This window comes from Salvia hispanica, chromosome 6 (assembly GCF_023119035.1).
Source record: "Salvia hispanica cultivar TCC Black 2014 chromosome 6, UniMelb_Shisp_WGS_1.0, whole genome shotgun sequence".
Lineage (NCBI taxonomy): Eukaryota > Viridiplantae > Streptophyta > Magnoliopsida > Lamiales > Lamiaceae > Salvia > Salvia hispanica.
Window position 1 is genome coordinate 42,900,757 of NC_062970.1, and position 27,146 is coordinate 42,927,902.

General features: G+C 35.5%; 7 protein-coding genes and 2 non-coding genes across 9 annotated transcripts; 3 read left to right on the plus strand and 6 right to left on the minus strand.

Annotated features, from left to right (window-relative positions):
* Positions 1–206: 206 nt before the first annotated feature.
* On the minus strand, positions 207–1,885 carry LOC125196996 (zingipain-2-like). Its single transcript, XM_048095686.1, has 2 exons — positions 1,448–1,885; positions 207–796 (listed from the first exon to the last, which is right to left on the minus strand). The coding sequence occupies exons 1-2, from the start codon at positions 1,878–1,880 to the stop codon at positions 207–209; spliced, it is 1,023 nt and encodes a 340-aa protein (XP_047951643.1). The 5' UTR covers positions 1,881–1,885.
* A 2,698-nt stretch (positions 1,886–4,583) lies between these two features.
* LOC125192904 (UBP1-associated protein 2C-like) lies at positions 4,584–6,802 on the minus strand. Its single transcript, XM_048090582.1, has 2 exons — positions 5,478–6,802; positions 4,584–4,913 (listed from the first exon to the last, which is right to left on the minus strand). The coding sequence occupies exon 1, from the start codon at positions 6,712–6,714 to the stop codon at positions 5,479–5,481; it is 1,236 nt and encodes a 411-aa protein (XP_047946539.1). The 5' UTR covers positions 6,715–6,802; the 3' UTR covers positions 4,584–4,913; position 5,478.
* Positions 6,803–8,978: 2,176 nt separating this feature from the next.
* LOC125193081 (U-box domain-containing protein 7-like) lies at positions 8,979–11,389 on the minus strand. The gene is made up of 2 exons (XM_048090806.1): positions 10,816–11,389; positions 8,979–9,967 (listed from the first exon to the last, which is right to left on the minus strand). The coding sequence occupies exons 1-2, from the start codon at positions 11,184–11,186 to the stop codon at positions 9,103–9,105; spliced, it is 1,236 nt and encodes a 411-aa protein (XP_047946763.1). The 5' UTR covers positions 11,187–11,389; the 3' UTR covers positions 8,979–9,102.
* Positions 11,390–14,463: 3,074 nt separating this feature from the next.
* TRNAG-GCC lies at positions 14,464–14,534 on the minus strand. Its single transcript has one exon. It is a non-coding gene; the product is annotated as a tRNA-Gly (tRNA).
* A 657-nt stretch (positions 14,535–15,191) lies between these two features.
* On the plus strand, positions 15,192–15,388 carry LOC125197695. Its single transcript, XR_007172223.1, has one exon. It is a non-coding gene; the product is annotated as a U2 spliceosomal RNA (small nuclear RNA).
* Positions 15,389–16,180: 792 nt separating this feature from the next.
* On the plus strand, positions 16,181–17,440 carry LOC125193265 (probable inactive dual specificity protein phosphatase-like At4g18593). Its single transcript, XM_048091036.1, has 3 exons — positions 16,181–16,259; positions 16,704–16,954; positions 17,043–17,440. The coding sequence occupies exons 1-3, from the start codon at positions 16,207–16,209 to the stop codon at positions 17,195–17,197; spliced, it is 459 nt and encodes a 152-aa protein (XP_047946993.1). The 5' UTR covers positions 16,181–16,206; the 3' UTR covers positions 17,198–17,440.
* Positions 17,441–17,668: 228 nt separating this feature from the next.
* Positions 17,669–18,079, minus strand: LOC125195394. Its single transcript, XM_048093546.1, has one exon. It carries the CDS (start codon positions 18,077–18,079, stop codon positions 17,669–17,671), a length of 411 nt encoding a protein of 136 aa, XP_047949503.1.
* A 1,986-nt stretch (positions 18,080–20,065) lies between these two features.
* LOC125197256 (heavy metal-associated isoprenylated plant protein 28-like) lies at positions 20,066–21,223 on the plus strand. Its single transcript, XM_048095978.1, has 3 exons — positions 20,066–20,148; positions 20,384–20,459; positions 20,546–21,223. Exons 1-3 carry the CDS (start codon positions 20,143–20,145, stop codon positions 20,917–20,919), a joined length of 456 nt encoding a protein of 151 aa, XP_047951935.1. The 5' UTR covers positions 20,066–20,142; the 3' UTR covers positions 20,920–21,223.
* LOC125195395 lies at positions 21,167–22,731 on the minus strand. Its single transcript, XM_048093547.1, has 5 exons — positions 22,654–22,731; positions 22,186–22,513; positions 21,470–21,614; positions 21,260–21,327; positions 21,167–21,216 (listed from the first exon to the last, which is right to left on the minus strand). The coding sequence occupies exons 2-5, from the start codon at positions 22,382–22,384 to the stop codon at positions 21,167–21,169; spliced, it is 462 nt and encodes a 153-aa protein (XP_047949504.1). The 5' UTR covers positions 22,385–22,513; positions 22,654–22,731.
* Positions 22,732–27,146: the final 4,415 nt, after the last annotated feature.

Genomic DNA, 27,146 nt, shown 5'->3' on the forward strand with positions numbered 1-27,146 from the left:
TACATTACTCTCTCTCCATTTTAACTATGTACTATTTCATTTTTGTAAAACTGAGTGCAAAAATAAAAACAACTCAACTACCTTAGACGGAGTAATACTGTATATAAATATTTTTATAAATGTGTCACATATAAAATAACACTATCTTTTGATGTGCGCGACATTTTTATAATAATAATAATAATAATAATAATAATAATAATAATTTAAGCAACGGGATAGGATGCCCACTTAGCAATGCCACAAAGTCCTTCAACATTTCCACTCTCCCTTTGAATCCTCACATATCCATCCTCTCCCCATCCCGTTCCCCACGAATTCTTCACCAACCAATACTTAATTCCGTCGCTACTTTCGCCGTAGCCGACGACCGTCACCGCATGGTTCATCTCCGTCCCGCACTCTCCCGTGAAGACGCCGCTGTTGTGGAACCGAAACCCGGCTCCGCCAGCATCAATGACGACAGAGACGGGCTGGTTAGCCACGGCCTTCATCAGCGCCGCCTCGTCGTTGGCCGGGACATTCTCGTACCCACTGATCTTGCCGGCGCGGGAAGTCGCTCGCTCAGGGCTGCAACTGCCATCGGTTGCTTCGTAGATGTAGTCTGAGTCGGGTGAGAGGCCGTCGTTATCAGCGATGTACTGGAACGCTTTGTCGGGATATCCGCCGTGGCATCCTTGGCTTTGGGTATTGTCGCAATCAATGAGCTCTTGTTCGGACAAAGAAACCAGATCCCCGGTGGTCAGCTGGTTTATGCCTTCTGTTGCTGCAACTGCCGAAAATGCCCAACAACTTCCTGCAATATCCCATGTGTCTCTAAATGTGAATGACTAAATACGAGAACTCATCCCATAAAATTCTACGTCAATCACTTATAAAACTTAAAAGCAAACATCATAGTGGTATATTCAGGATTTTCGATTTAAGAGTGCGTAATTACAGATATAAAAGTCATATTCTGGCTTATTTGCACAAAATTTGTTTTAAAACAAAAAACTTATGAATCGAACAATTTTAGTTGTCTTTAATAATATAAACTCTTGTTACCACGTAGGTATGCCACTGCAACGTTCTTGTTGGCCATGGCATGCCATCTTTCCCATGTTACAATTTTGTCGGTCACTATTCTAAGTTGGCTCTCAAACATACTCTTTGGTCACGAGTGACTCCTTTTCTAGGTCACCATTTCATAGGCCACTACTTTGAGCCGTTGGGACCTTTCAATGAAAACACCAATATGTTACGGACTCAATGTCCCACATCGATCGTGATAGCAACTGGTGTAGGATTTATAGACTAAATGAGAAAGATTGCTCATTTGATTTATAAACCTTACATATATTGTCTAACACAACCGACATGGAATACTGAAATCCGTAACAAAATGGTATATATATATTGAACATCATCGCTAAATTGAATCATAAAAATTGTGTTTTTGACTTACCACATTGGCCTTGATTCTTAACTTGAGTGACGGCACCCCTTGCTCTCCAGTCGACGCTGTCCGGAATATCATCGTCGTCCGCTTCTGCGTACATGAACGCAGACGAGGTCCGGAGAGATTCCATCCCCACCATGGCTCCAGTTCTAGTCGACATGAACTCCTCATGAGTGAGATCAGCGAACTCGTTGATGGCGAGCGTGTGGGAGCAGTTCTCACCGGCGTTGAAGGTGTCGATGAAGGCGGCATTGGCCTTGAATATCTTGAACCTGTGGGCCTTCTCCTCGGCATCTTTGTAGCTGCGCCCGAATCCCGTCATCCACTGCTGGTGCCTCTTCGCCATCGATGAGGTGCGGCGTGCGCTCGCAAATGCACAAATCTGAAGCACAAAAAATGCACTCAAAACAAGCTTAGTTACAAGTGTTGGTGGTGCCATGTTGATATTTGAAATGTGTTTTGATGTGAGAATTTGGAGAGAAGTGATGGAGCTAGTTATACAACTCACATTGTGCTTCCGCGACACGATACGACTGATTGTTCAGCACTCAGTTAAAGGAAAAATAATGATAGAATTCAGGAAAGAAAATCAAGGAGAGATTAAGGGAGAATAACGACGAAGAAGAATGAAGGAGACTTAGTTGTGGAAAATAACACAGAAATCACGATGAGCAAAGAATTACTACTATCTTCACAATTAACGTGGGAGTGGAAGACTCATTCTTCTAATTAAAAAAATGATGTGCGAATGAAACTTGTAGTAAGTGTTACACTGAGATAGTGGAAGACTCACTCTTCTAATTCACGAAATTGTTTGCAAACGAAACGTATTGGGGATAAATGATTGATTTTGTACCATCGTTTAAGGCGTTTATTAACTATTAGTGCTATTGGGGATAGATGATTGATTTTGTACCATCGTTTAAGGCGTTTATTAACTATTAGTGCTATTGGGGATAAATGATTGATTTTGTCTCATCGTTTAGGACATTTACCTGAAAATGTTCCACTGTTCAGGTTTTAACTTTTAGTATTCATCGTTTCATTTATTAGAATAAAATGACTCGTGGAAAAGTTCTGGTGAGCAATCAAAGTATAATTTTAAACAATACGCATGTAATTTTACAAAATCAGTGTAATTTTGAAAAAGTAACGTTTAGGTAATCAGTGTATAATTTTGATTGTCACATCGATTCCAATCGTCCGAAATTCACTCCAAATTATGAGACAAAATCGACCATTTATCCGCTACAATATGATATTGGAAGTCTCTAGTCAACAAATTGTTTGCAAATGGAACTATTTTATTTGTGTTATAGGCAAGTTTTCTTATTGACATTAAAATTTATGATAGAACCTCCTGAACTATATTAGCCTTATTAATTGCTCCTATCACCGATTGATTTTAAAATAAAATCTACAAAGGCTGATGGTTTGATATAATATTGGCGATGTTAATCCTACTTATATCTCACATTAGCTGATGGTTTGATACTTTGATATAATATGGGAGACGTTCATTCTACTTATAATCTCACATTTCTACAACGTTTTAATCTCAACTCTTGAGCGAATTATTTAACTTCTTTTAAATTACTATTCACTATGCTATTTATTCTTAAAAATAATTCTGTTAGTTGTTTCCTCCTGTTGTCTTCCGTCGAAGCAAGTGGAAACATTTTACTAAACGCACGGAATAAAGATCATTGAAGGATCACTAATTAATCAACCATCTAACAGGCTGCTTACAAATTTAAATTACATGACGAATAATCAGAAAAACGATCAGGAATTGGTACGCTTTGTTACTTTAGGTACGTTGGTTTTTTATTTAAAAAAGAGTCTGAATAAGTGGTTTGCTTTGTTGCTTTAGCCAAGTTGATTTAAGAAACCAGGAACACAATTAGGGATCAAACTAGCTGCACTGATTCTCAGCTATTTCATTGCAATAATTTTTATACTCGTATGTAAAAGATATACGAATAGAAAATGGCCAAATAAAATTTATTCTTGTTTGTATAATTTACTATTACAATGCATCATCCCTGTTAAATAGCACAGCATGAAAGTAACAGGAACTACTACTCCCACTTTCAAGATTATATTTTTGACAATGTATCCACTAGTTAAATATACAAAACTTGCTACACACAACCCACTTTTGTCAAGATGGGCATATTTTTCACCGATTAAATGGGTCACAAGATAAATATCCCAAAAGATGACAACATATAACAAAAGGACAAGTTCAAAAATCAACCAAGAACTTCTCTCACAAGTCTTTATTCATATGCATAACACCAAACAAATTATTTCTAACAGAACCAATGAATATATCTACATAAAAGCTTAATTCCTCCATCGCAAAACAAATGTTTCAAAGCCATAAGGAAAAGGATGACAAATGGAAATTAAAATAGACAAAAGCTTCCGATAAAATCCATATAACAGATATGCCCCACACAATTTCAGTTATTAAATTTCTGAAGACCGATATCTATCATGCAGGAAAGAGGTCAGAAAGGTTTGCATCACAAATCCTCTTTGTTAGTTTCAATCCCAATTACACAGTATCAACCCAAATGAAAAATTCATAAATACCACAAGGAACAATGTAAATGAAAAGGCAGATCCCAGCATAAAGATTAAGCTAACTAGCCAACATAAGCACATCAAAGGCTGGTTTTCCATTCAATAAGAACCACCTAAATCCATAATTGACAGGTGGAAAAAGGACTATGGGAAAACTAGGTAACATATGTAGTAAGTAGGAGAAACCTACATATTAAAAGACTTTACTTATTATCAGGTAGCAAAATGATCAATTTCTATTGGAAATGAATTTGAGAACAAGAAAACATTTGAGGAATGCATACTATCCTTGCCACAAAGCCAAAACAGATCTTTAGAGAACCCATTTATTTATTCCATAAAAGAAAATTCAAGGAAATCAAACCAAAGGAAGTAAGTATTCACTTATACTCCTAAGTGCAGGATGGACTAAGTGCAGTTACACTATACCATGAGGTCCATGACCTTACAAAAAGATGCCAACCTCACCCTGAAATCTACGGCACAAAGGTAGGAAAGGGCATCCACAGAAGCCACAGCATAAGCACTTAAAACATTCAAGCAGAGAACATAGACAAGTAAGCAACATCCGTAAAAATGACTGGTAAAAAGATATTACAATGAACTAGAAACAAAAACACAGCAGAGATAAAACTAAAGCTCAGCACTAAAGAGCAAACCCATGTTTAGAACACTTCAGAGCCACTTATCACATAATACAGCAAGTCTCAAGTAACAACTTTGAGCTCATTCTAGCACAATTATAGCTCATAAATCCACAAGTAGGTTGAGCATCCAAAGATCTACAGCAGTCCATTTATCAACCAAAGATTTCACAGTCGGGAATCACATAATCACCACAACCATTTAAAACATTTGCGCCCAAGAATCTGTCAAATACCTGAACATGTAAATGCAAAACCGAATCCATCAATCCAATTCAAACTCAAAAAACAAGTCAACAGAAAGATTATACTATGATACAAGTGATGCACCCTTGAACTCGGCTAATCAAGCACGTCAATATGAATTACAATCACAGCCCCTAAATCTTTATAATTAGGAAAGATTGCATGAAATCTGCTTAATGTTTACAGTCAAAGGCCATGGCGCATAAAAAAAAACAGAAGCACCACCAGGAAGCATGACCCCCTAGTCTGTGACCACACAACTAACAACAAGTAGGAGCATTCTTTTACTAACCAAGATGTATGTGGTACCATATTTCACTCAGACAACAATCAAACAAGGTGATCTATGTCAAGAGTCAAATTGAGACATCTAATTAAATGTAACCCAATTAGATACCTACGACCAGAGTCAACTCAGTTACGAAACTACCTTTATCTACCTATTAGACATTAAATCAGAATCAAACATTTGGCTACCACAAATATATGAAGTAATCATGCACTTAAGTACGTAACACAACAACAGATTTGAATAAGTCACATATAATCAATACCTCAATATGGTGGCATGCCCTGGTAGGCCGGAAGTCTAGGCCCTGGACCAGCAGGGTGGTTTGGCTGCGGAGGATACGCCGACTGAAGCCCATAGCTCCCACTATCAGGATAACCCCCAGATCCCTGCATTCCCAAGCTACTAGGAGGCATTCTGTATCCCCCAGCACTACCCATGCCTCCACCATACTCCCCGGCTCCAGCCCCACCTACTCCATCATACCCTGATGCACCACCTCCATATCCACCACCATAACCTTGACCTCCGGGTCCTCCAGGCCCACCCATTGCAGTGTTGTAGCCTACATTCTGATGCACCATTCCACCCTGCTGCGGTGGCTGAGGCATGTTAGGCCCTGGGCCGTATCCCATATAACCTCCCATACCATAATTCCGTGGCGGCATACCCATAGGCCCAGAATTCGGCATACCAGGAGCCATTCCGCCTGGTGGTCCAGCATTTGGCTTCGGTTTCTTGTTATCTGTAGCCAACTTACACACAAGCTGATGACCATCGATAGTTTTCATGGGGTCTACCAATGAGGCCTTCGCACCCTCCTCTGTCTTATACACGAAAAAGGCAAAACCCTTGGCCTTTCCAGTCTGCTTATCAAATCCTAATGGCCCTTCCTCAATCTCCCCGTACATCGAAAAGTGAGCCAACAATCTCTCGGAGGAAATCTCAAACGGAATATTACCAACATAAATCTTCCTCAACGCTACATCACTCGAATGAGAATTACCTGAATTTCCAGCAGCGGCAAGCTGAGTCACCGTCATCCGCCCGTCAATCTTCTTATTGGCCTCCTTCAATGCTAATATCGCAGCATCGATGTGCTTAAACGTCACAAACCCGTAACCCTTCGATTTCCCGGTATTCTTATCGGTAATTACGATGGAATTCGCCTCATCCAGTTCCCCATAAGTGGAAAACACCTGACGCAATTTCTCCGTGGTGGTCTCCCAACCGAGGCCGCGGACGAAGAGTTTGCGCTGGACGGGATCGGCGTCGGCGACGGCGCGCACGGCCTCCAAGACGTCGGGGTGGCGGAGCACGGCGGCGCGAATAATCGGAAGGAGCTGCTCCTTGGTGAAGGGCTCGAGGATCTTCTCTGCGTCTTCGGGAGCAAGGATGCCCATCGAAGACGGCGGCACGGCGGCCATTGGGTTCCCGAGATCGGCGGTTAAGGGATACGATCTTCCGTTCTCATCGGCCTTGCGTTTCTTGGTGAGATCCATGGCTGAGAAAGTAAGAATTGAGATTGTGGTGGAAACCCTAATTGCGGTTGCTTGTGACTGTGAATGTGATAACTGATAAGAGGAAACCCTACTGGGGAAAGGGGCGATATATAATGAGGCTTTTGCGAAACGCTGCGTTTAATATATTCCTTTTGGGCCTTCTCCAGAAATATGTTAATTATCCTTCACTGAAATGGCCCACAATTATTAGATAAGCAATATTATTAAGGATTTTTATTAGATTTTTTTCTAATTTTTTTCTTGTTGACTTTTTTTTATAAGAAAATAAACATAAATTTGTAGAGTTTACTGCATAAAGTCCCTAACGTTTCCGTTTGTGTCACTGCAGGTCCTAGGGCAAAAAAATACTTCCACGCAACTTTAACCTTAAACATAATCACATACCGTATATTTGTAGCTATTTTTCGGACCAAAATGCCCAAATGCCCTGAAGGGCATTTTTGGCAATCCCTAAATTCACTGACATATGAATTATGTCACATTTATGTCAGCAACTTCTTATATGATATCTTAATAAATTTTGGTACTTCATACGTGATTAAAGTTTTGTCAATATTTCTACATAAAAAAAAAATTCTTACATTCTTCTATTTCTAGTTAGTGATAACAATATACTATCATGTAGGAAATTCATTGAGAAACAACAAAAAATATGGAAAAATGAAGTTATTTATGAAATAAAATCTGAATCAATAATACATAGAATAAAAAATAGTATTTCATATTTAATCAAATGATACAATAATTATTTTCTTGAAAACAATGACATTTAAAATATTATTTCAATATATATCATCGAACTAATTTGTTAATCTAACCCTAACTTTAAGACAATTTTATATTTATTGATATTTTATTAAGAATTTTAATTTAGTTCCAACTGAAATTTTTAACGATCATATGAATATATAGGGTTTATTAATAATAGTATCTGAAATTAAGACAATGTAAATTTATAAATTAATATTGCAAAATTGGATACTTTCATAACAAATAAAATCGATCAATAAATCAAGGTAAAAAATAAATAAAAATTAGGGGGAATAGAAAACATTAAAAAATATCAGAAAATGAGTCTTATAAAGGAAGAAAGGGTCTCATTTTATTATTTTCATATTAATTAATGCGGTTAATGATAAATATGTATATTATAAAAAAAATTAGAAAGTGTAAATAATGATAAAATTTTAATTATGTATGAAGTACCAGAACTTATTAGAAAATTACATAAGAAGTTTCTGACAAAAATGTCCCAAAAATCACATGTCAACAATATAATGGAATGACAAAAATGCCCTTTTAGGGCTTAAGGGTATTTTAGTCAGAAAAACAAGATATGTGATTATGTTTAAGGTTAGGGTCGTCTGGCAATATTTTTTTTTGTTAAGGGTCTGCAGTGACACAAACGGAAACGTTAGAGATTTTTATGTAGTGCACTCAAATTTTTAAGTTAGTGCCACGATGGATTCGAACTTATGACCTTTGGTCCTGACATTAATCATTCTATCGTTATACCAATACACGCGCACTATATTTTTTTTTGCATTTACCATTTAGATTTATTAGATGCACAGTTTTAACTGGATTGGTAATTAGCTATCGGCTCTGAATTGTCGATTATAGATTGGAACCAGAACCAAACGCAAAAGGTTCATTATTAATCGATTTATCAGGTTACCTAGTCCGATTATGATTGAGAATATCGTTAAACTGAAACTAGTGATGAACTGTTGGTTTGAAACTGTTGGAATCACCGATTTCCGGTGTATAGGCACGACAATCAAGCGCATGCATAGCCCGGAAAAAACGATTGTGTTATGCCAAAACAATGTTTTGTCATCAGAAAATCATCTATTTATGACGAAATTACTACTATTGAACATCAAATTTTCATGAACATTTAAAATTTGAAAGATAAGTAAATATACCGAAATTGGTTCAATTTTAATGGTTGTATCACCAATTATCCCTTTGTAGTATAGTACATGAATAAAGACGTAACATGTCTAAACAATATGTTGCCACAACACAAGAATGATAAAAAAATGGAACTAACATAATTGAGTTTGAGGTTCATTTCAATTTTCACATGTGATGTGATGATCACAATTTGGGAATCGGATGCCACACTTTGTAACGGAATCGGAATGTGCATTGTTTTTGACATCACACAAATGCACAATACTTGTCTGTAATATGTTCTTCTTTTCATTGCAATCAAAAGGAAATATGATCACAAACCATCACCAAAAAATCACTATTATTAAAAAAATCATCCATGATTTACAATCAGAATCACAAACATGAACCAAGTAGTACTCATTCTTTCCTTTTGTATGTACCAAAAAAAAAAACTTATTGACTTTCCTAGTATGGCAAGCTCTTAGAACTTGTGCTAACCACCAACGCCTTGACCCCGGCCGCATCCCCGGGCGCTCCACTGTTGGCGCGACGCGTGATCCTCTCCATGTTCTTACACAAACTCTGCCTCACAATCCTCCTCATCATCCTCTTCCCCTCCTCCGCTTCCTTCTCACTCAGGGGCGATCCTGATCCCAGGATCGCCCCGCCCCCTACCTGCAGGGGCCCCGAGTGGGGACCCACCCTCACCCTCCGCTCGTCCTTGAACCACTGCAGCAGCTTCATCGCCCTCCTCTGCGCCAGCGGGCTCCCCAGCAGCGCCACTCCCAGAAGCACCTGCACGATCCCGGCCTCGGCCATCTTCCGCCTCTGCAGGGAGCTCTGGTGGGCCAGGACCATCAGAATGTAGGCAGAGAGCTCCTGGCATTTCGGGCTCTCCTCCCACGTCATGACCTCGATTAGGCCCTCGGGCACGGTGGGGTCCACCTCGAGCGCCTTCCTCCCAGCTGAGGTCACTGCCAGGTTGCCTAACGTGGCCAGGCTTCTCTCGGAGGTCTCCCTCGACGAGGCCAGCTTCGTTAGGGTGGGGACCACCCCGGTCAAGATCAGGGCTGGCGCGTTGTCGAGGAGGGAAGAGAGGTTGTGCAATGTGCTCAAGCAGAGGTGTTTGGTGGCTATGCTTGGATTTGATTCGAGAATGCTGACTACAATTGGAATGATTCTTGATGTGTTAAAGGGGAATTGACTGTTGGCTAGGTGTGATATGGCGAGGAGAAGCTCTGCTGATTCTTGCTTATCTGTTTCATTTAACAAACTCATATTCTTGTGCAGTCTTGATAAAATTCCTGCCTCCACCATTACAGCCTTGTTACTGAAACAAGAAGCATAATATCAGCAACCAAAAGAGACCACACCCACTCCCACTTGAAGAATTAATGGTTTAAAAAGCAATAATTCATTAAAATATGCTTCCTTCCATATTATATTTGGATGTACATCAACGTGCCAATATGATAAAACGTTAAAAAAGTGATGTTAGCTCAGCATACTATCCTTATCTTCAACATATAGCTCTAAATTATACTCACTCCATCCACTACCAATAGTCTTTTACTGACATCGTTAATTTTAGTACGCAAATAATAGCCCCTCACGAGAAAATTTTATTACGAAAGATAGACTATTTTTTATGAACGGACTAAAATATAAAAATAGTACTAATTGTGAGGTCCATCATATCCTTCAATTTCCAAGTTGTATTATCTAAGAAAACAAGAATATCAAGTACTAAAGTTCGAGACACCTAATTTTGAGATTAATAAATGCCGGCAAAGGAAAGACTTCGCCGGCGAGCAAGAAATACCGGCGAGAGCGGTGGCGCCGCCCACCCCACCCACCCACAAGTCAATAATAATGGCCACTAGGCCTCCATTATGGTTCCATTTTCCATTTGTGTGCAACAATTTTTTCCAACTCATTATATTAACTAAGAATAAGTATAGCTTTGGTCCCTCCCACAATTAAACATATTCAATTATCCCAACTAAATTCGTCTACTCCAATTGATGAAACAGTTCCTCCCTCTGTTTTCTTCATCCAAAAAAAAAAAAGAAATAAAAAAAATCATCATCTTTGATTAAGGAACCTTAATCAGTTAATCATGATCATGCATTTCGATGATTAAATATGAAATCACACAAATTAAATAAAAAAACTTACGTGAAAGAGGCATTGGCGAGTTGAATGAGAACTTGCACAGCCAATCTCCGACGCGCCGCCGCCTCGGACCCGACCATGGCGACCAGCGGCGGAATAACCCCGAGCTCCGCCATGGTCCGAATCCGCTTCGCATCCTCCTCCGCCAGCTTCTTCATCTCTCCCGCCGCCGCTTCCTTCTCCTCGCATCCCCCAAAATGAAGCAACTTCACCGATTTCTTCAACGCGGCCATCCAATCACGATCGTCACTCTTGGATTCTTGACACGTCAGCATAACTGTATCTATAGTCTCAACCGCCGCCGCCGCCGGTTTGCACTCTTTCTTGGATGGAAATCTTAGAGTGAAGAAGCAGTTGGTTAAAGAATCGGACATATTTCAAGAACTTGGAGGAGTTCGAATTTGTATTTGCCTAATCAATTAATTTAATACTACTATATATTAAATAATTATTTATTTCTGAATTGGATTAGGAGAGAAAGTGGGAGAATCAAATAGATGCAGAAGGAGGCTTTGCGAGAAAATACAAAAGAAGAGGATAGATAGCACATGCAGCTAAAGCGATCCGTCTATTTCGTCAAAATATTTATTTTTTGTTCTGATAAAATTGCACCAATTTATACATGGGATTATTAAATAGAGAGTGAATAAAGTTTTTGGAGTTCCCACAAATGCCCATGTGATATCCTGCATTTTACTTGGCTGGCGATTTGGGACACTGACACTAGTGAAATGTGACATAATCATAGTCAAATTAGAGTAAGCAAAATGATAATTATAGTAGTAATTAATGTTGCATAGGTATTACCTAACAGATCCGGTTGGGATTATAATTTTGATCCATGCAATCCTCTCAAAATTATCAAATATTTTTTTATATGAATAGAAAAATACATACTGCTTAAGGTGAAATGAAATAATCTGTGATCTGTGGTTAATTTGTAGAAAATATATTGTATCGAATTGTGTTTATTCACATTAGTTCTGTACCCTTTTATATGAATCAGGGAAAGATATTTACACGATCACAATCTTTGCTAATAATGTAAGAGATCCCTTAGTCAAAGTTTCCTAGATGATTATTCTCCCTAATTACATATGATTTCTTCCCATACTAACACTCTGTGATAATTTGTGGTTACATTGATACGCTAGGGATTTTATTGTGTTAATTAAGATTTAAGATTTAGTTTGTATATATCTTAGAACATGAAGTGGTAATTCTGAACCAACATTAATTGCTTGTGGCGATGAGTATATATTCCACCTGTTGTCCAGTTGTCATCACACATGTAGGCTGACATGGAAATTTTTTTAATAAGATCTTATAAATATAAGATCCTATATATTTGTTTATCATCTGAATTTTCAAATGCATGTGTGTATATGTATTTGGAATAAAGATATTAGATGAAAGAGGCTTGAGATTGCAAAATCCATAAACATAAATTGCTAAAAATTCCAGTAGTGTATCTGTCATACGTGGAATGCAGTCGTGCTCATAGCAGCTCAAATAAGACGTGCAACATATCTTTTGTGTCTCTACATATACTCAAAAAATAACGAAATTAGACATTTAATAAGACATTTTATAGTTTTCTTGTCACCAAAACACAAATTCAACCCACTTATAAAAATTTAAGACTAGTACTTAAAAATAATTAGTTTATTAAAGTTTCATTGTATTTATTTTGGAGAAAACAAGATAATAAACTAGTTAGTTTATAAATAAATTAATTAATAATAATTAAAGAATATAATTATGATATCAAATTACTAATATGTCATTAATTAGCCCCAAATTGCCTCCATATATCTTGCTGCAATTGCACGTAGTATTGCCTTTTTTGAATAGCGCATATACTATTATTATCATGTTACCTAGTTATTTGCTTATAATTTGGACTCTGACCAAAATCTAGATATATATTGTACAGGCCACTTTCCAGTTTCCACGTCAGAAGTTACACCAATAATCCTTATTTAATTTTATTCTAAAATATATTCTGCAATATTCAATTATTAGTATATCTAAGGTAGAGCCATAGAGTTTATCACTTTTCTATTTCTATTGCTTTTGAGATCATTTTGCATTTCGATTGTAGGTCTCCTAAGTTCATCAATGCAATCACTAATCAGAACAATCCGAGTGAGTCCCTTTTACGTTAGCAATTAAAATGGTATCTCATCTTTAAATGAAAAAAAGATTATTTAAAATAGGGTGGATTAATTAAAATTGGGAAAAAAACGGCACTTAAAAATAGAAGTTTCATACCCAATCTGAAAAGACAAAAGATGATAATATGATGGGGGCGGGGCCGTGGCCGTGGCCGTGACAACGTTACCACCCACGTGTAGTAGCAATGTCGCATTAATGAAGAGTTAATTATGTCAATTGCTAGTGGTTGATGAGTTTATTATGTTGATGTTTTATAATGATCATGATAATGATAAAAGATAATTGTATTATTTGTATATAGAGTTGTAGTATATGTTTTTGACCACTCTAATATCATTAATCGAGATTGCAGTAATCGAAGGTGAATTTTAGACGGTCTTGATTGTGACACGTGGTGTGGTGATACTGCATTAATTAGAAAGGGCATTTATGGAATTTGCATTGTGTTGGAGTATGATTCATTGTTGTGCAACCGAATCGGCTAGTCCTGTCTGATTTTTGAAACACGGACTAATTTTAAACCGTCATGTGTTTGAAACTAAAGTTGGAAATGACATTTGCATTGGCATTTGGCCCCAACAATCTATCGATTTACATATACACATGTAGAATATGCATGGTGCTCCACTTCTATTTTCCACATGTGCCAATTCTCCCACAACACTTGGCTCTCCCTTAATTTGAATCCAAGTATCCAACCCTACACAAATCTATATATAGCACCACGTCAATTGACCAACCACATCGTCGCACTAGATTTTAGATTTTCAAACACACGTGTCAATTCATCTCATCACCATCAAGAATATACTACAACAATATATCAAGTGAGAGTTTTATAAACTAATTAAATAAATGCAATTGCCTACAAGATATCACATAACGCAACACCATATAATATGGCAACGTGTCTTATCCAATAAAATGTGGATTGTAAATTTGTATGGATTCTTACGTGCCTTGATAAAACACATGGAGAGGTAGTGATAAATGAGTAGTGTTGGACTTTTGATTAGTGTTCCACTGAGAATATGCAGATGTGAAGAAATAGGGATTAGGAATTCCACTACAAATTAACACTAATTTGCATCATCCAAGTTGCAAGTAGTGGAAACGAGAGTGAATGTAGCAGCGTATTTTGATTCGAGCAAAAGGAATAGCGACGAGTTGAGGTGACTTGAAGAATCTTCAAAGTCCTCGTTTCATTGCCCTTTCTGAAAGAAATATGCGTATTCGGAAACCTGAGTGGAGACGACCCAAATACGAGGTCAATGGCAAATGAAGGTGGGGTCGGGGATCGACTTACTCACGAGAGTTAGAAAATTCAATTAAATCCGATTTTTGTCTAGCATCTCTCGTAAATGGATGTCTCTTGCACTAACCATTGTCAACAATGACATTTTTCACATATAAAGCATAATTTCTCATCAACAATATAAAAAATTTAAAATATTATCAAAAGAGGAAAATAATTGCACCAGCCGGGAATCGAACCCGGGTCTGTACCGTGGCAGGGTACTATTCTACCACTAGACCACTGGTGCTTTGATGTTCTAGTTGAGTGAATATTTTTATTTTAAAGATTTTTGTCACAAATGTTGACATCATTTTATTTATAAATCAATGCCACTATATGATAATATTATCTCATTTTTCTTGTTGGATCAGCCAACTGTTAAACGCAATCCTATTATTTTTAAAAACCAATAATATACCACTATATTATCTATATGACTATATCATATAGTGAAACATGTTATAATGTCTATCATATACTTTATGAATTATGATGACTCAAATAGAAAAAGTAAAATATTAACTCAAGATATCATCGTATCTCAAGATAGTCCGCATGCGGCTATATATATTAGCATGCTTTCAGCATAATCCATTTTTTCACTTATATTAAAAGGATAATATACAAAGGACCAAACATATAATCTTACTTGACCACAAGAATATAGCCCTACAGCAGTAATGTCAATTGCCTTAATCATTCTTGAGGAAGCAAAAGGATAGAGGATCAACATTGTTCGTGTGAATCTATTAAATTATGTGTTTGCAATCCTCTTGGCTCAATGATCTCAACGCTGTATGGATGAATATTTTTCAACGTGTTTTAAGAATCCCACATCGGTCTATAGAAAAAGAAGAAGGGAAAATGATACTATAAACTAACAGGGACTAACAACTTAAGCCTCATACCTTTCTCGGCCTTTTGGCTAAGATCAAGTGTAGTATCTGTTCTTATCAGTTTAATATGTGATATGTAGACTATTGGTTCACACGATATTAAATTTATTTTTTGAGGGGGAAGACCCATAAAGATAGCTTGCTGTCTGGGTTCTCCGTGTGTTGCCTTTGTGTTGCACTATTGCATTGGCCTGGCACACCCCACCAAATTTAGTCTAATATTTCTTTTTAGTTATTGTTTTGAGAATATAACATAGTGATAAACCGGTATCCTAATTGATATTTTATAATTACTATAGAATTTTTATACTTTGAAAACACACCCATCAATTATTTTAATAAAGAGGGAAATGATACTATAGCCCAAATGAAAAATGTTTCAGCCCACTACTCTGAGATGAGGCAGATTTACGTATAATACTCCATTATGCAAGATTTTGATTTAATACTACGAGATTAGAAATAAATTATTAAAATAAAATTGAAACTATGCGTGGGTGTCTGTCTGGATTTACAGACCTGTAGTAGCATTGAATGTACACTATTGTAAATGAATTTGATCAAAATCTGAGAGAATCAATTACAATATTATAATTGGTTGTTGCAAAAAGTAAATCTGAGAGAATCAATTACAATATTATAATTGGTTGTTGCAATTTGATATTGATATTTTGATCTCAATTATCTAAAATCAAAACAAAATTTAATTGAGAACTTTTAAAATTTTATGATTTATCATTTAAATTTTGAACATTTGTCATTCGGTACTTTTTTTATAAATATAAATATATTTTCTTAAAAAATACTATTGAAAAGTTATAAAAATTGAAAGTAAATAGACATAATTGTTATACGGAGTATTTATATTTTGTGTTGAAAAAAAGTAAATATACCTCTTCGATATTGAATAAGTTACATTCTCAAATATTCTTACCATTGAATAATGAATATTTATGGAAAAAAATAAATATGGTAATTATATTCTACTCGATTTAGAGAAAATTTTAGTAAATAAATTATCAGATGCAGCAGAAGTTGAAGAACGGCGCCGAGCTCCTAATTTTGCTGTGCAGTCGGTAAACCCTTCTTCATCATCTCCTTCTTCTTCTTAATTTTACTATGCCACGCCTGAAATCTTATCAATGATGTTTCAATTTTCATGTACTAATTCTCAGAAACCCTAAATTCGCAATTTCTTTAGTTGCTTCTCTGTGTAAAATGCTTAATTTAGATGGTTGGTGCTAGGTTTTCTGGAATCCTACCTTTTTTTCATATAATTTGTTTACACTCTCTCGTTTTGAAATATGTACATAGATTTCTGGATTTTCCTGCCTACTTCAGTCATGCTTTACCGCTTTAATTTCTTCCAAAAGCTTGGATTTTTTTAGATAATTTCGCTCCTGAAAGCTATTTTTATGCTGTGTATAAAAAAATAAAATATGTTGCTTTCATGTTTGAGGTAGTTTGGATATTTTGTGTATAAATTAAAAAAAAAAATGTTGCTATAATGTTTGTGGTAGTTTGGAGATGGAGGCAGTTGCAATGGAAGCAGATCTTAATAACAGTGCTGTAGCTTCTGATCCGAAGCCCCTGGTTACGTATCGCTGCAAGAAATGCCGTAGACTTGTTGCTTCAGAGGATCACATTGTTTGCCACGAGCGGGGAGGAGGGCAGAAGAGCTTCAAATGGAAAAAGCGAAGTGCTGATACCGATGTGCAGGTTCTTGAATGCTCCTCTATCTTTGTGGAGCCCATGAAATGGATGGAAGCATGTTAGTACAGCCTTAACATTCACTGGAGATTGCCATAACTGTGTTTGAGTCAGAGAAATCCTTATTTAGCTTGGTTTCAATTTTGCAGTGGAAGAGGGCTGTGTGGGAGACAAGCTCCAATGCATTGGTTGCAAAGCGCGATTGGGTTCCTTCAATTGGGCAGGCATGCAGTGCAACTGTGGGGCGTGGATTAATCCTGCGTTTCAGCTGCACAAGAGTCGTTTAGATGAGTGCCATTACTAAGTTTCTACATCTATCTCTTGAATTTTGAGAATGAGACATTAGGCTATCTGTGAATGCATCAATTAACTTTAGCTGCTTCGAATGTTAGAATGTTTCTTATTAGTTGGCATTGCTTTGGGTGTGTTGTTTAGCATGAGGATGTAGTTTATCCTCTCCCGAAGTTTTGTTGAAACTTTATCGATGTTTATATATATACAGTATACACACATATGCAGTGCTTTATGGAGTGGTGCTTTTTTAGTAGTCTAAGCTTCGTTCTAATTTCATTTTCTTGAGTTCATCATCATCGTCGTAAGATCTTAAGGGTTGATCTGGTGTTTTGTGAATGCTCTTTAAGCTTGGTGATATTTGAAACAGAGCTCTTTATTTGGTATATTAACACTGGAAATTTGAAGTGGCTGAAGTATTCAAATGAAGATGAGAAACAAAGGGCCATCAAGAATCAGTGATGGCTAAACAAAGATGGATCCATCACTGGCCCGGAGCAAATGCCTCGACCGGGAAAGTCTTGGTGATTCCGGCAAGGCTCTTGAAGTGAATCTTTCCGGTGGGCGGATCATCAACGGTTATCTGACCGACAGGAGGCCATAGAATCAGCTCCTTGGCCTTAACTCCCTTGAGCTTCTTGATTCGCTTCTTCTCCACGTACCCCGTTATGTCCTTGTCATAGCTCACGAGCTTGCTTATCATCTTGAAGTTGTGCTCCACCTTTGCCTTCTGCTGGATCCACATGTACCCGCTGCTCCTCACGAACCCTACTTCGACCACATCAGCCAGTGGCAGAAGGCCACCTGGCAGCTCGAACTCTTCGAGTAGGGATGTGGCGAGTTTTAGCCCTTCTTCATGGCCTTGCTTCACTAGTGCTCCTTCCTTTTCTGCCATTCCTGAAAAAGGGTTTTTGTTTATTTATTTTAGTAGTTGTGGGGTTTTGAAGTAGTTGCTTGATCAGAATTTATACATAAGGTAAAACCAAAAGATACAAAATTGCAATGGAGAAACCAACATGATTAGCTTTGGTAATATCACTTAACGTAATCTATTAGTATATATATACTTCACAGTTTGCAAAACAATGCAGCTTGGCATTTTCTTCAACTGCAATCTTTCTTGATTATGGCTTCTGCAGCATAAGTGAGACTATAGGTTTTAGTCCTATGCATTTGGATCAATCATTACAGTTGCAATAAAAAATGGTGTTAAGTAGTAAAATTAATTATAATTCTTTTGCAATGGATATGTTCATACCATACTTTTGCTTATGGGTATTTGGCCCATAATTGTTGGATTTCTTTTTAAGGGTGAGTTTGGTTATGTCAAGATTATTATTAATATTTGGCCCTATGCATTCTTCACATTCTACTTATTAATCTTTCCCTTTCGGTGGTATAGCATTTGCACGGTTGGATAATAACCTCCCGATAAGAGAGAGAGGCCGTGGCTCCGTGGCAGGCATTGAGCGAGGCGGTAGTGGTGGTGGGCGCGCTAAGATGTCTGTTTTCGATTTTTAACAGAACTTTTATCATGATTATTATTACGGTTTAATTTGGCTAAAGTGCTGATCTCGATTCAACTTAAACCGAGAGAGTACAGTAAGTAATTCAAATCTTAAATATCTAACTATTGTGGGAAGCTTTGAGCTGCATAAACTTGTGGTGTTCAGAATATTCCAAGTTGGCACAACAACTTGCCTTGAAAATAAATCCATAAGTTATAAAATAAATTCAGTATATGAAGTAGTATGTATTAATGTATAGTATTAGTGCATGTTTAAGTAGTCAGCTACGTGACTGCAAAGCAATTTGGAATGGTGAGTGTCATTTTCATGTAAATTACATTGCACCAATGCCTAATACTATCCTGACTTTGTTTAGTGTAAAGTAAACTTCACCTTATTCTCATTTTATTAGTATTGCGTCAGCGGGTTTCATCATAATATTAAATAAAAGGGACTATGTATATTGAGGTCTTTCTTTAAGTATTACCCACTATTGTGGTGATGTTTAGAAGCAAACGTATCTTTGCTATACCTCCATAAAATATTAGGCATTCCTTGACAAATCCGGTAAGATTTTTAATAGTGGAATTAAAATATTTAAAAGAACAAAAAGAAGAATAAAGAAATCTCTCACAAAGAAATCTTTAACTAAACAATTAATCGCAAATCTCTTGGTAATAAACCTTGAGATAATTACGTTCCGTCATAATTATGCCGATCCACACCAATGTTTTTCCTTTTTCTTTCTTTTTTTTTTTTTTTTTCATTTTGGATCATACACAAAAATTAGTATTTTTGTTACCTTCTATTATTGATAAGTTCTTCTTGAATCTCATTCTCTAGAAATAATGCACGTAAGTAATACTTTTCTCTATTTCATTGATTTAAATTAAAATTTTCATGGATTTTGATTAGTTCATTATCTCTCATTATATCTTACAATTTCAACTCAAATTTCATTATTTGGCCATCGACCAAATTATATCTCTAACTATTGCCTAAATATATCCTTTTGTTAATAAGAGATAGAGATCATAGAGTAGAGTGGTTTATTTGACTAAAGGATTAGCATGCCAACCTAAACCACATATTTTATTCTTCTAATTATTTTTTAATACGAAAGACTCTGTCAAAATGACATTTATACGAATACAATATCAGAAAAAAAATGCAATAAACAACCAAAAAAATACTAGTTTCAGTGTAATTTCACGCTTCGGTCCTCCTTTCAAGAAGCATACTTTATAATAGTAGGAAGAGGAAAAACATTATGATAATTAATACGTAGAAAATCATATTCAAGTAACAAAGTTACTTGCGCTCTCTAATTACGTCAAATACATACATACATGAAAGTTGTTGCTATATATAAATGGCATACGATCTTGACAATTTATCATACTAGCAAAATTGTAGGAACAAAGATCCTAATATCCTTTGAAGTCTCGACATGTCGGTTAGTTTTCCCTCTCCGATGTATATATATACACGCATATATGTATTATACGTATGCATATACGATGAAGCTTTCAACTGTCTAGACTTCAGATTTAAGTCGTAGAGAGGGGAAAAAAAGATGAGTTGGTGTTGATTAGTCTGTGCTCGCATGCTAGCTTTAGCTTCCGGTCTCCGTAAAAGTATTCACAGATAATGCTCACATAAGCTATATAACATGAATATCGTGTTTGCAGATTGTGGAGATGAGAGTGCACATGGATTGTCCTGGATGTGAAAGAAAAATAACTAAAGCCCTCTCAAAATTAGATGGTACAAACCCTCTACTTTCAATTCCTTTTATTATGATTCGTCCATATTACTATTAAATTCAGACTAAGAAGAAAGTACTTAATTAGGTGTGGACAGCATAGACGTAGATATGAACATGCAAAAGGTGACTGTGACGGGGTGGGCGAGCCAGAAAAAGGTTCTGAAAACCGTACGAAAGACTGGCCGGACAGCAGAGCTATGGCCGTTTCCATACAACCCGGCCTACTACAGCCACTACTCAGGGGGGAGTCAGGCCAGCTATGCCTATTCCTCCGGCTACAGCACCCCAGCGACTTATTTCACAGCTGAGTCCACAACCTCCACCTACAACTACCGTAAACATGGCTACAATGGCCACGACCACGGCTACTACCAGCAGCCACCTGGGTCGGATATCATTGACAATCGCACCACCGACATTTTTAGCGACGAAAACGCCACTGGTTGCTCTGTAATGTAATAAATGAAAGATAAAGAAAGCAACACTTTTGAATGCAGTTTCTGCAGATACCAAAATCAACACATCATGTGGAACCAAACTTTCTCCCCTTTGATTAGTGGATGAAAAATATAACCATCATCTATAAATTAAAAGATAATTATCCTGAGAATGATGATACAAATTATGTGGAAACTAAAATTTTCCATCATGTTGTCAGCGTACAACGACTAATTAACACCTATACATGGCGAAGAGTCTTGTTGTTTTATGGTGTCAGCAACATGCGCCACCACTCCGGCTCCAGCATTATGAAACCTTTCGTTTTTCATATGTAAAACAATTAGAAAAGAAAACATACCATATATCAAGAATTTTTTCCCTAATCGCCTCTTCAACTCTGCTTCACAATACGTCCAATCACTTGGGCTGAAATACTTAGAAACTTCAGCAAAACTCAACTCTTGACACATCATGTGCAACTTAATGCAGTATCAGATTCAATATCTACTTTAAATTCTCGAGATAGCAAAATCATTGTTACTTAGTCCATGTACAATAATCAGCATACCTCCCCATGATGCCATGAACAAGAACGAGAAGATGATCGGGTTTGTCCTCCAAATTTATCATTGCCGTTGGAGATGAAAGATCTCCTTGAGTAGTACTCATCGCTTGAGCCTTAAGGCCGTGATGCTTCCAGATAACTTTTAAGCCTGCAAGATGTTGATCAATATAGTGAAAATGAAGCAGATATGCTATCAATGAATGTACCTTGCTCCTTATACCATACAAGTGTATTCAATAATTGAATTACTATTATAGTAGGCTAGCACACAAAGTTTCAGCAAAGAAGCATGGTTTATTCACAAACTAGATCCACAGGAACAATCATTACATAAACTAAGCACCAACCAAGTAATCAATGTTGAAATTATTAAGAGGTAGGGATAGCTTATCCATTCAGATAAATAATGGAGTGACTTAATCATTGGCCGGTTATTGAAATAGAATTTAAAATTTCAGTTTGTAAAGGCATAAAACTTATAAATTGCAAAATTTTCACAAAATTCGTGATCTAGATTCCACAAAGATGCTCACATTTCACAATCAAATTAAAAGAGAAACAGGAACTAGGTTTTTACAGTAAAAAACGAATACGCCAATCACGAAACTCCAGAAATTCCACAATTCCATTGCCTGTAAATCACAAAATAGTGAAAATCCTGACAGCAAATTTCGTCCACAGATTACACATTTCAGGGAGAGAGAGAGAAGAGAGGCTACCGGAGAAAGTAATGAAATTCCAATAACGCCCCGGGGGATGAGACGAGAAAGCAGAGTAAGAAGAATTAGGTGAAGGTGAGCAGGAGCTGGAAGAAGACGACGGCGGTGGTGGATTGTGGCGGGTAACCGAAATCGTCGAAAACCGGCGGCAGCTGATTCGGGGAGAGAAAGAGTGAAACAGAGGTGGAGAAACCGCCATCTGTATTATTTATATTCGTGAAAAATAAATTAATAAAATCAGCATATTATAGCCGATAATACGGCCACGTCAGCGACGCGTCATATGCACGCTCCGCCGTACTCCGCCGCATTCAATCGTGACTCGAACCTAAAAAACATGGATTTTTCACTACGGTGCAACCAAAATGTCGATGGAAATTGAATAATTTGTTCGGGAAGTAAGAAAACAAAAAACGAATTGATTGATATTTGTTGGGTACAAAAGATCCAAGAGAGAGAGGAGAGTACACTTGTGCCGGTCCCCGATTGATGTTAGGACTGCCTAATCAGATGCTTCCATAGATGATTCGATGCGAACAACTAATTTTATTTTTCAGTTCAAAATGAATGAACTTATATAGTAATCCCTCTACTCCCTCGTAGACGAGGATAACTTTCCGGCATGAAATTTAAGAATGGTGTGTTTATTGCGTAAGTGATGGATAAAAGAGTAAGAAAGAATAATAGAGTAGAAATGAATAAAATAAAGTACTATTCCATCCGTTTTTTCATAGTTGAGGCGAAACTTTTCGGCACGGAGTTTTAGAAATGAATGTAGTGTGTGTTAAATAAATAGATAAAAAAGTAAGAGAATAAAGTAAGAAAGAGAGAAAAGTTACCATATATGGAAATGACTCAACTATGAAGAAACTTCATAAAATAGAAAAATGACTCAATTATGAAGAAACAGATGGAGCTTTGCAAAATGGTTAAAAGCTTTTCAAACGAGTACTAAGAAAGAGAGAAAAGTAAGAGTGAGAAAAATGATTAATTATTACTATTAATATATACTTCATGTAGAAATAACTTAATTATGTGGAATTTTTCAAAATAAAAAAATGAGTCTAACTATTATAAGTTAATCAGTTTTCATATCAATTGTCCTTCTATTAATAATCCATATTTTTATTATTTGTATATTTCGTAGTTCATGGATGCACGAAAATGTTTTATCCATATTAATTTGAAATAACATAATCCAAGAATCCAACATATTATATCTTTATAGATCGAGTAGTGTGTATAGTGTATGCCGTGTTTGTATAATTGTTCATAGATTTTATTTCATTCCTATATTATTTGTAGTTATCATCCATATGAATGAAATCAATCATGTAATAATAATTTCATTCTCTTTATATTATTTGTGCGTACCAAGTACAAGAATAAATTGAAATTGTCATAATATTCCAATCTCTATTCCATACCCATTTCCATTACTTCTCTCCTTATTTCATTTTAGCATACCATGAATTGCGACAATCAATAATATAGATATGATTGAGTGTCGTGCAGACTTGTATGATTAACAATTAACTACTTCCAGTATCATTCTAGTTTTCCACTACAAAAAGACAATTATTATAATATTCCATGTAAGCTTTCGTTACATGCATGAAGATCACCTCCATTGTTACTCCATTGTTAGGCCTGTCAAAATGGATATTGGATATTGAATACCCAATATCTAAATCCGAAAAAGTCGAATGATTAGATAACCGAAACCTGATTTTTCGAATATCGGATCGGGATCGGATAGTGAGAATTTTGAATTATTGGGTATCGGGTATATCGGAATTATACGATTTATTTTCTAAAATTAATAAATTATATTTTTATTATAATTAAATATAATTTAATTTCTTAACTATAATTTATTTAATACTTAATAGTTAGCCTATAAGATATGCAATTTAATTTTTTAATTACATTTTAATTTCATTGACTTGTGATATTTATAATTTTGAATTTTTTGATGATATCTATACAATATATAAAAGGGGAGTTTTGGGGGTATTTAGGGAAACTATACAATATATAAAAAAGGAGTTTTGGGGGTATTTAGGGAAATAAGGAGAGTTTTGGGGGTATTTAAGAAAATGTCCTTTTAAAATAGACATTATTATTTAAATATAAATATGAATTATTTAGTTTCATAATGAGTGAATAAGAGTTGGTTATTTAGTTTTAGTTAGTGGATTAGTGGTATAGTTAGTGGCATAAATTAACACTTCATTGTTACAAGTATAAAATGGAATCATCTTAGTATTAATTGTCTTATTCAATTAATAAACACAGAATGACTATATCAAAATTTCAAGATTCACGTCATAATATGTTTATACTTCTAACTGATGAAGGAGATACAAGAGAAATAGATGAATTCTTAATATCATTTGTAAGTGATTTTAAGAATGTTGTATTTGTATAGTGTACTTAACGATACTCCCGAGAGCTTGTTGGAGATTGGAGACGAGGCCGGAAGGGAGGAAGTTGTTCTTTAGTGCAGGAGTTGTCATTTTCAGAGTGAAAAGAGAAAAAGGAAGTGGAATCTGACTGGAATTATTACGATGGTGATGATGAAGATGAATAATTATCCATTGTATTTAATTCTTTATTGTGATAGATTTTTATATTCCTATTCCATGATTTATTGTTTAAACATTATATTATGTGATTTGTTTCAAATTTATTATGCTTTTGATTTGTATAAATTTTTATTATGCTTTTGATTTGTATAAATTTTTTATTCTTATATAACTAAAATTGTTACTCATATTGTTCATTGTAAATATTGATTTTAATTTGTTTAATTAATTTAAAATTGAAAATTAATATTTTAAAAAAATATATTAATTTGTAACACAGGATAAGTTGTGGTACTCGAAGGATTCTTTGTTATTCATGATTTACTTTGTACATGTAATGTTCGTTGTATTATGGAATACACATTAATTATTTACAATTTTTATATAATGATATTATTCCTAATTTTGTTTAATTGATTTCGATTAAAGATAATTTAATCTGTGCATCGCACATGTGTAATATTATTGTTAGATCTTGATTCTTATGAATGATTGAATTGTGATATTTATACAGAATGAATGTTTGAATTTATGAATTTTGATGGTTATTGACTTATTGTGGATGGATGAAAGATGTTAATATGTATAACTTATGAATTTTGTATTTTTCAAAGTTTGTAGTTATTTTATTTGAAATTCGAACTACTACAAGAATTTTGTATTCCTAAAAGTTTATAGTTATTTTCTCTTAAATTCGAGCTACTATAAGAATTTTGTATTTCTAAAAGTTTATAGTTATTTTTACTTGAATATTAGTACTTCAACTTTGTAATAAATTTGAATTAAATAATATTAAATAAATTCTAAAAGTTTGTAGTTAATTTAAAAAAAAAATCAAAATCACAAGTGGGACTGGATACCCGATTTTTTGGGAGTGGGTACCCGAGTCGGGTATCCGGGTACCCGAAATCAAATTCGGGTCGGGTATCGGATATTGGATTTTGGAAATTTCGGATCGGGTATCCGCGGGTACCCAATTTGACAGGCCTAGGTTAGGCCATGTTCGTCAATTTACACATTTTTTACTTAAAAGATAAAATATCAGTAAAATACCCAATTATTTTCGCACTATGATTATATCTTAAACATTTTTTTTATAAATCATGAACTATATGTATTGTAACATAAACCAAATGCGTAGTGAAATACCCAATTGAAATGAAACAAGAGGAACTAGCAACCTATTTATGTACAACATGATATGCGGCAAACCTTGTTAATTTTTTCATAATATTGGTAAAAAATTATTTAAAGATTTTGATGGAAATTTAAATAGGAATAATAATGACCATAAGATCAAAAAAGTGTTTGGAAACATTGAGGAAAAACTATCTGGATATTTTGACGGAAATTTGAACTAGCTAAAAATGGTCATTAGATCAAAATCACTTTTTAAAGATCTTGACCATTGTAATGGATCGAGTAAAATTAATGTTCATAATCCCATAATCCAATGCATATGTGAAAAAAACGGAAGACTTCTTAGTAATTACCAACCATGCATTGTGTATGTTAGTAGTTTCCTTCCTAACTACCAATTTTTGCTGCATTAATTTCTATAAGCTCATTTTAATATAGTTCATATTCCCAACCACTCATATCTACTACTCCCTCCGTCCACGAATAGGAGTCCCGTTTTTCCATTTTGGTCCGTCCGCGAATAAGAGTCACGGTTCATAATTACCATAAATGGTAAAGAGACCCCGCATTCCACCAACCCATTCCACTCACATATCATTTAAAACTAACATATACAAGTGGGACCCCTATTCCACTAACTTTCTTCCGCTCATTTTTCTTAAAACCCGCACCGATAAGAAATGGGACTCCTATTCGTGGACGGAGGGAGTACAATGAAATCATAAGCATTGATACTAGAATTTTCCTAAAAAAAGAGGAATTTTGTAAAGCATTAGTAATTTAGTATGATTATTCATGAATCAAAGTTGATTTGCAACCAATAAACTTCACTGGACAAGTATAAAATTTGAGAAGCTAATACAATAGACCTGATTTCACACTGCTCAGTTTGAAATAAGCCAAAAAAAAAAAGAGAGAGAAAAGAATTGGTTTGTAAATTATGATACGCAGCCATGTTACTTAGTAGCAAGTCAGAAGACCAATTCATCAGCATATATACTTAAACTTGCTTGTTAGTCCACGCGTTTTACTCGTATATATATTCAACGGTACACAAATATATTATTGATAAATCATAGTCTCCCTCTTAAATTACAAGTCTCAATTTTTTTAATTTTTAGATATGAATTTAATGAGACTTAATTATATACACATTTCAAACAATATACCTCTTGTTTCACTGCAAAGTAAACTAAGGATACGTCTATTGAGTATTGAGCATTTGAGTACGCT

What these genes read in the sequence shown, in the direction of transcription:
- LOC125195395 (XM_048093547.1), bottom strand. Translation starts at nt 22,384, where the DNA reads ATGGCGGTTTCTCCACCTCTGTTTCACTCTTTCTCTCCCCGAATCAGC. An exon ending in GAATTTCATTACTTTCTCCG is followed by an intron (nt 21,615 to 22,185) that starts GTAGCCTCTCTT and finishes AACATCTTGCAG; the next exon opens with GCTTAAAAGTTATCTGGAAG. An exon ending in GTTCATGGCATCATGGGGAG is followed by an intron (nt 21,328 to 21,469) that starts GTATGCTGATTA and finishes TAAGTATTTCAG; the next exon opens with CCCAAGTGATTGGACGTATT.
- LOC125195394 (XM_048093546.1), bottom strand. Translation starts at nt 18,079, where the DNA reads ATGGCAGAAAAGGAAGGAGCACTAGTGAAGCAAGGCCATGAAGAAGGG.
- LOC125192904 (XM_048090582.1), bottom strand. Translation starts at nt 6,714, where the DNA reads ATGGATCTCACCAAGAAACGCAAGGCCGATGAGAACGGAAGATCGTAT.
- LOC125193265 (XM_048091036.1), top strand. Translation starts at nt 16,207, where the DNA reads ATGCAGCAGAAGTTGAAGAACGGCGCCGAGCTCCTAATTTTGCTGTGC. An exon ending in CTAATTTTGCTGTGCAGTCG is followed by an intron (nt 16,260 to 16,703) that starts GTAAACCCTTCT and finishes TGTTTGTGGTAG; the next exon opens with TTTGGAGATGGAGGCAGTTG. An exon ending in CATGAAATGGATGGAAGCAT is followed by an intron (nt 16,955 to 17,042) that starts GTTAGTACAGCC and finishes TCAATTTTGCAG; the next exon opens with TGGAAGAGGGCTGTGTGGGA.
- LOC125197256 (XM_048095978.1), top strand. An exon ending in AGCCCTCTCAAAATTAGATG is followed by an intron (nt 20,460 to 20,545) that starts GTACAAACCCTC and finishes GTACTTAATTAG; the next exon opens with GTGTGGACAGCATAGACGTA.
- LOC125196996 (XM_048095686.1), bottom strand. Translation starts at nt 1,880, where the DNA reads ATGGCACCACCAACACTTGTAACTAAGCTTGTTTTGAGTGCATTTTTT. An exon ending in TAAGAATCAAGGCCAATGTG is followed by an intron (nt 797 to 1,447) that starts GTAAGTCAAAAA and finishes GGGATATTGCAG; the next exon opens with GAAGTTGTTGGGCATTTTCG.
- LOC125193081 (XM_048090806.1), bottom strand. Translation starts at nt 11,186, where the DNA reads ATGTCCGATTCTTTAACCAACTGCTTCTTCACTCTAAGATTTCCATCC. An exon ending in CTCGCCAATGCCTCTTTCAC is followed by an intron (nt 9,968 to 10,815) that starts GTAAGTTTTTTT and finishes TTCTTGTTTCAG; the next exon opens with TAACAAGGCTGTAATGGTGG.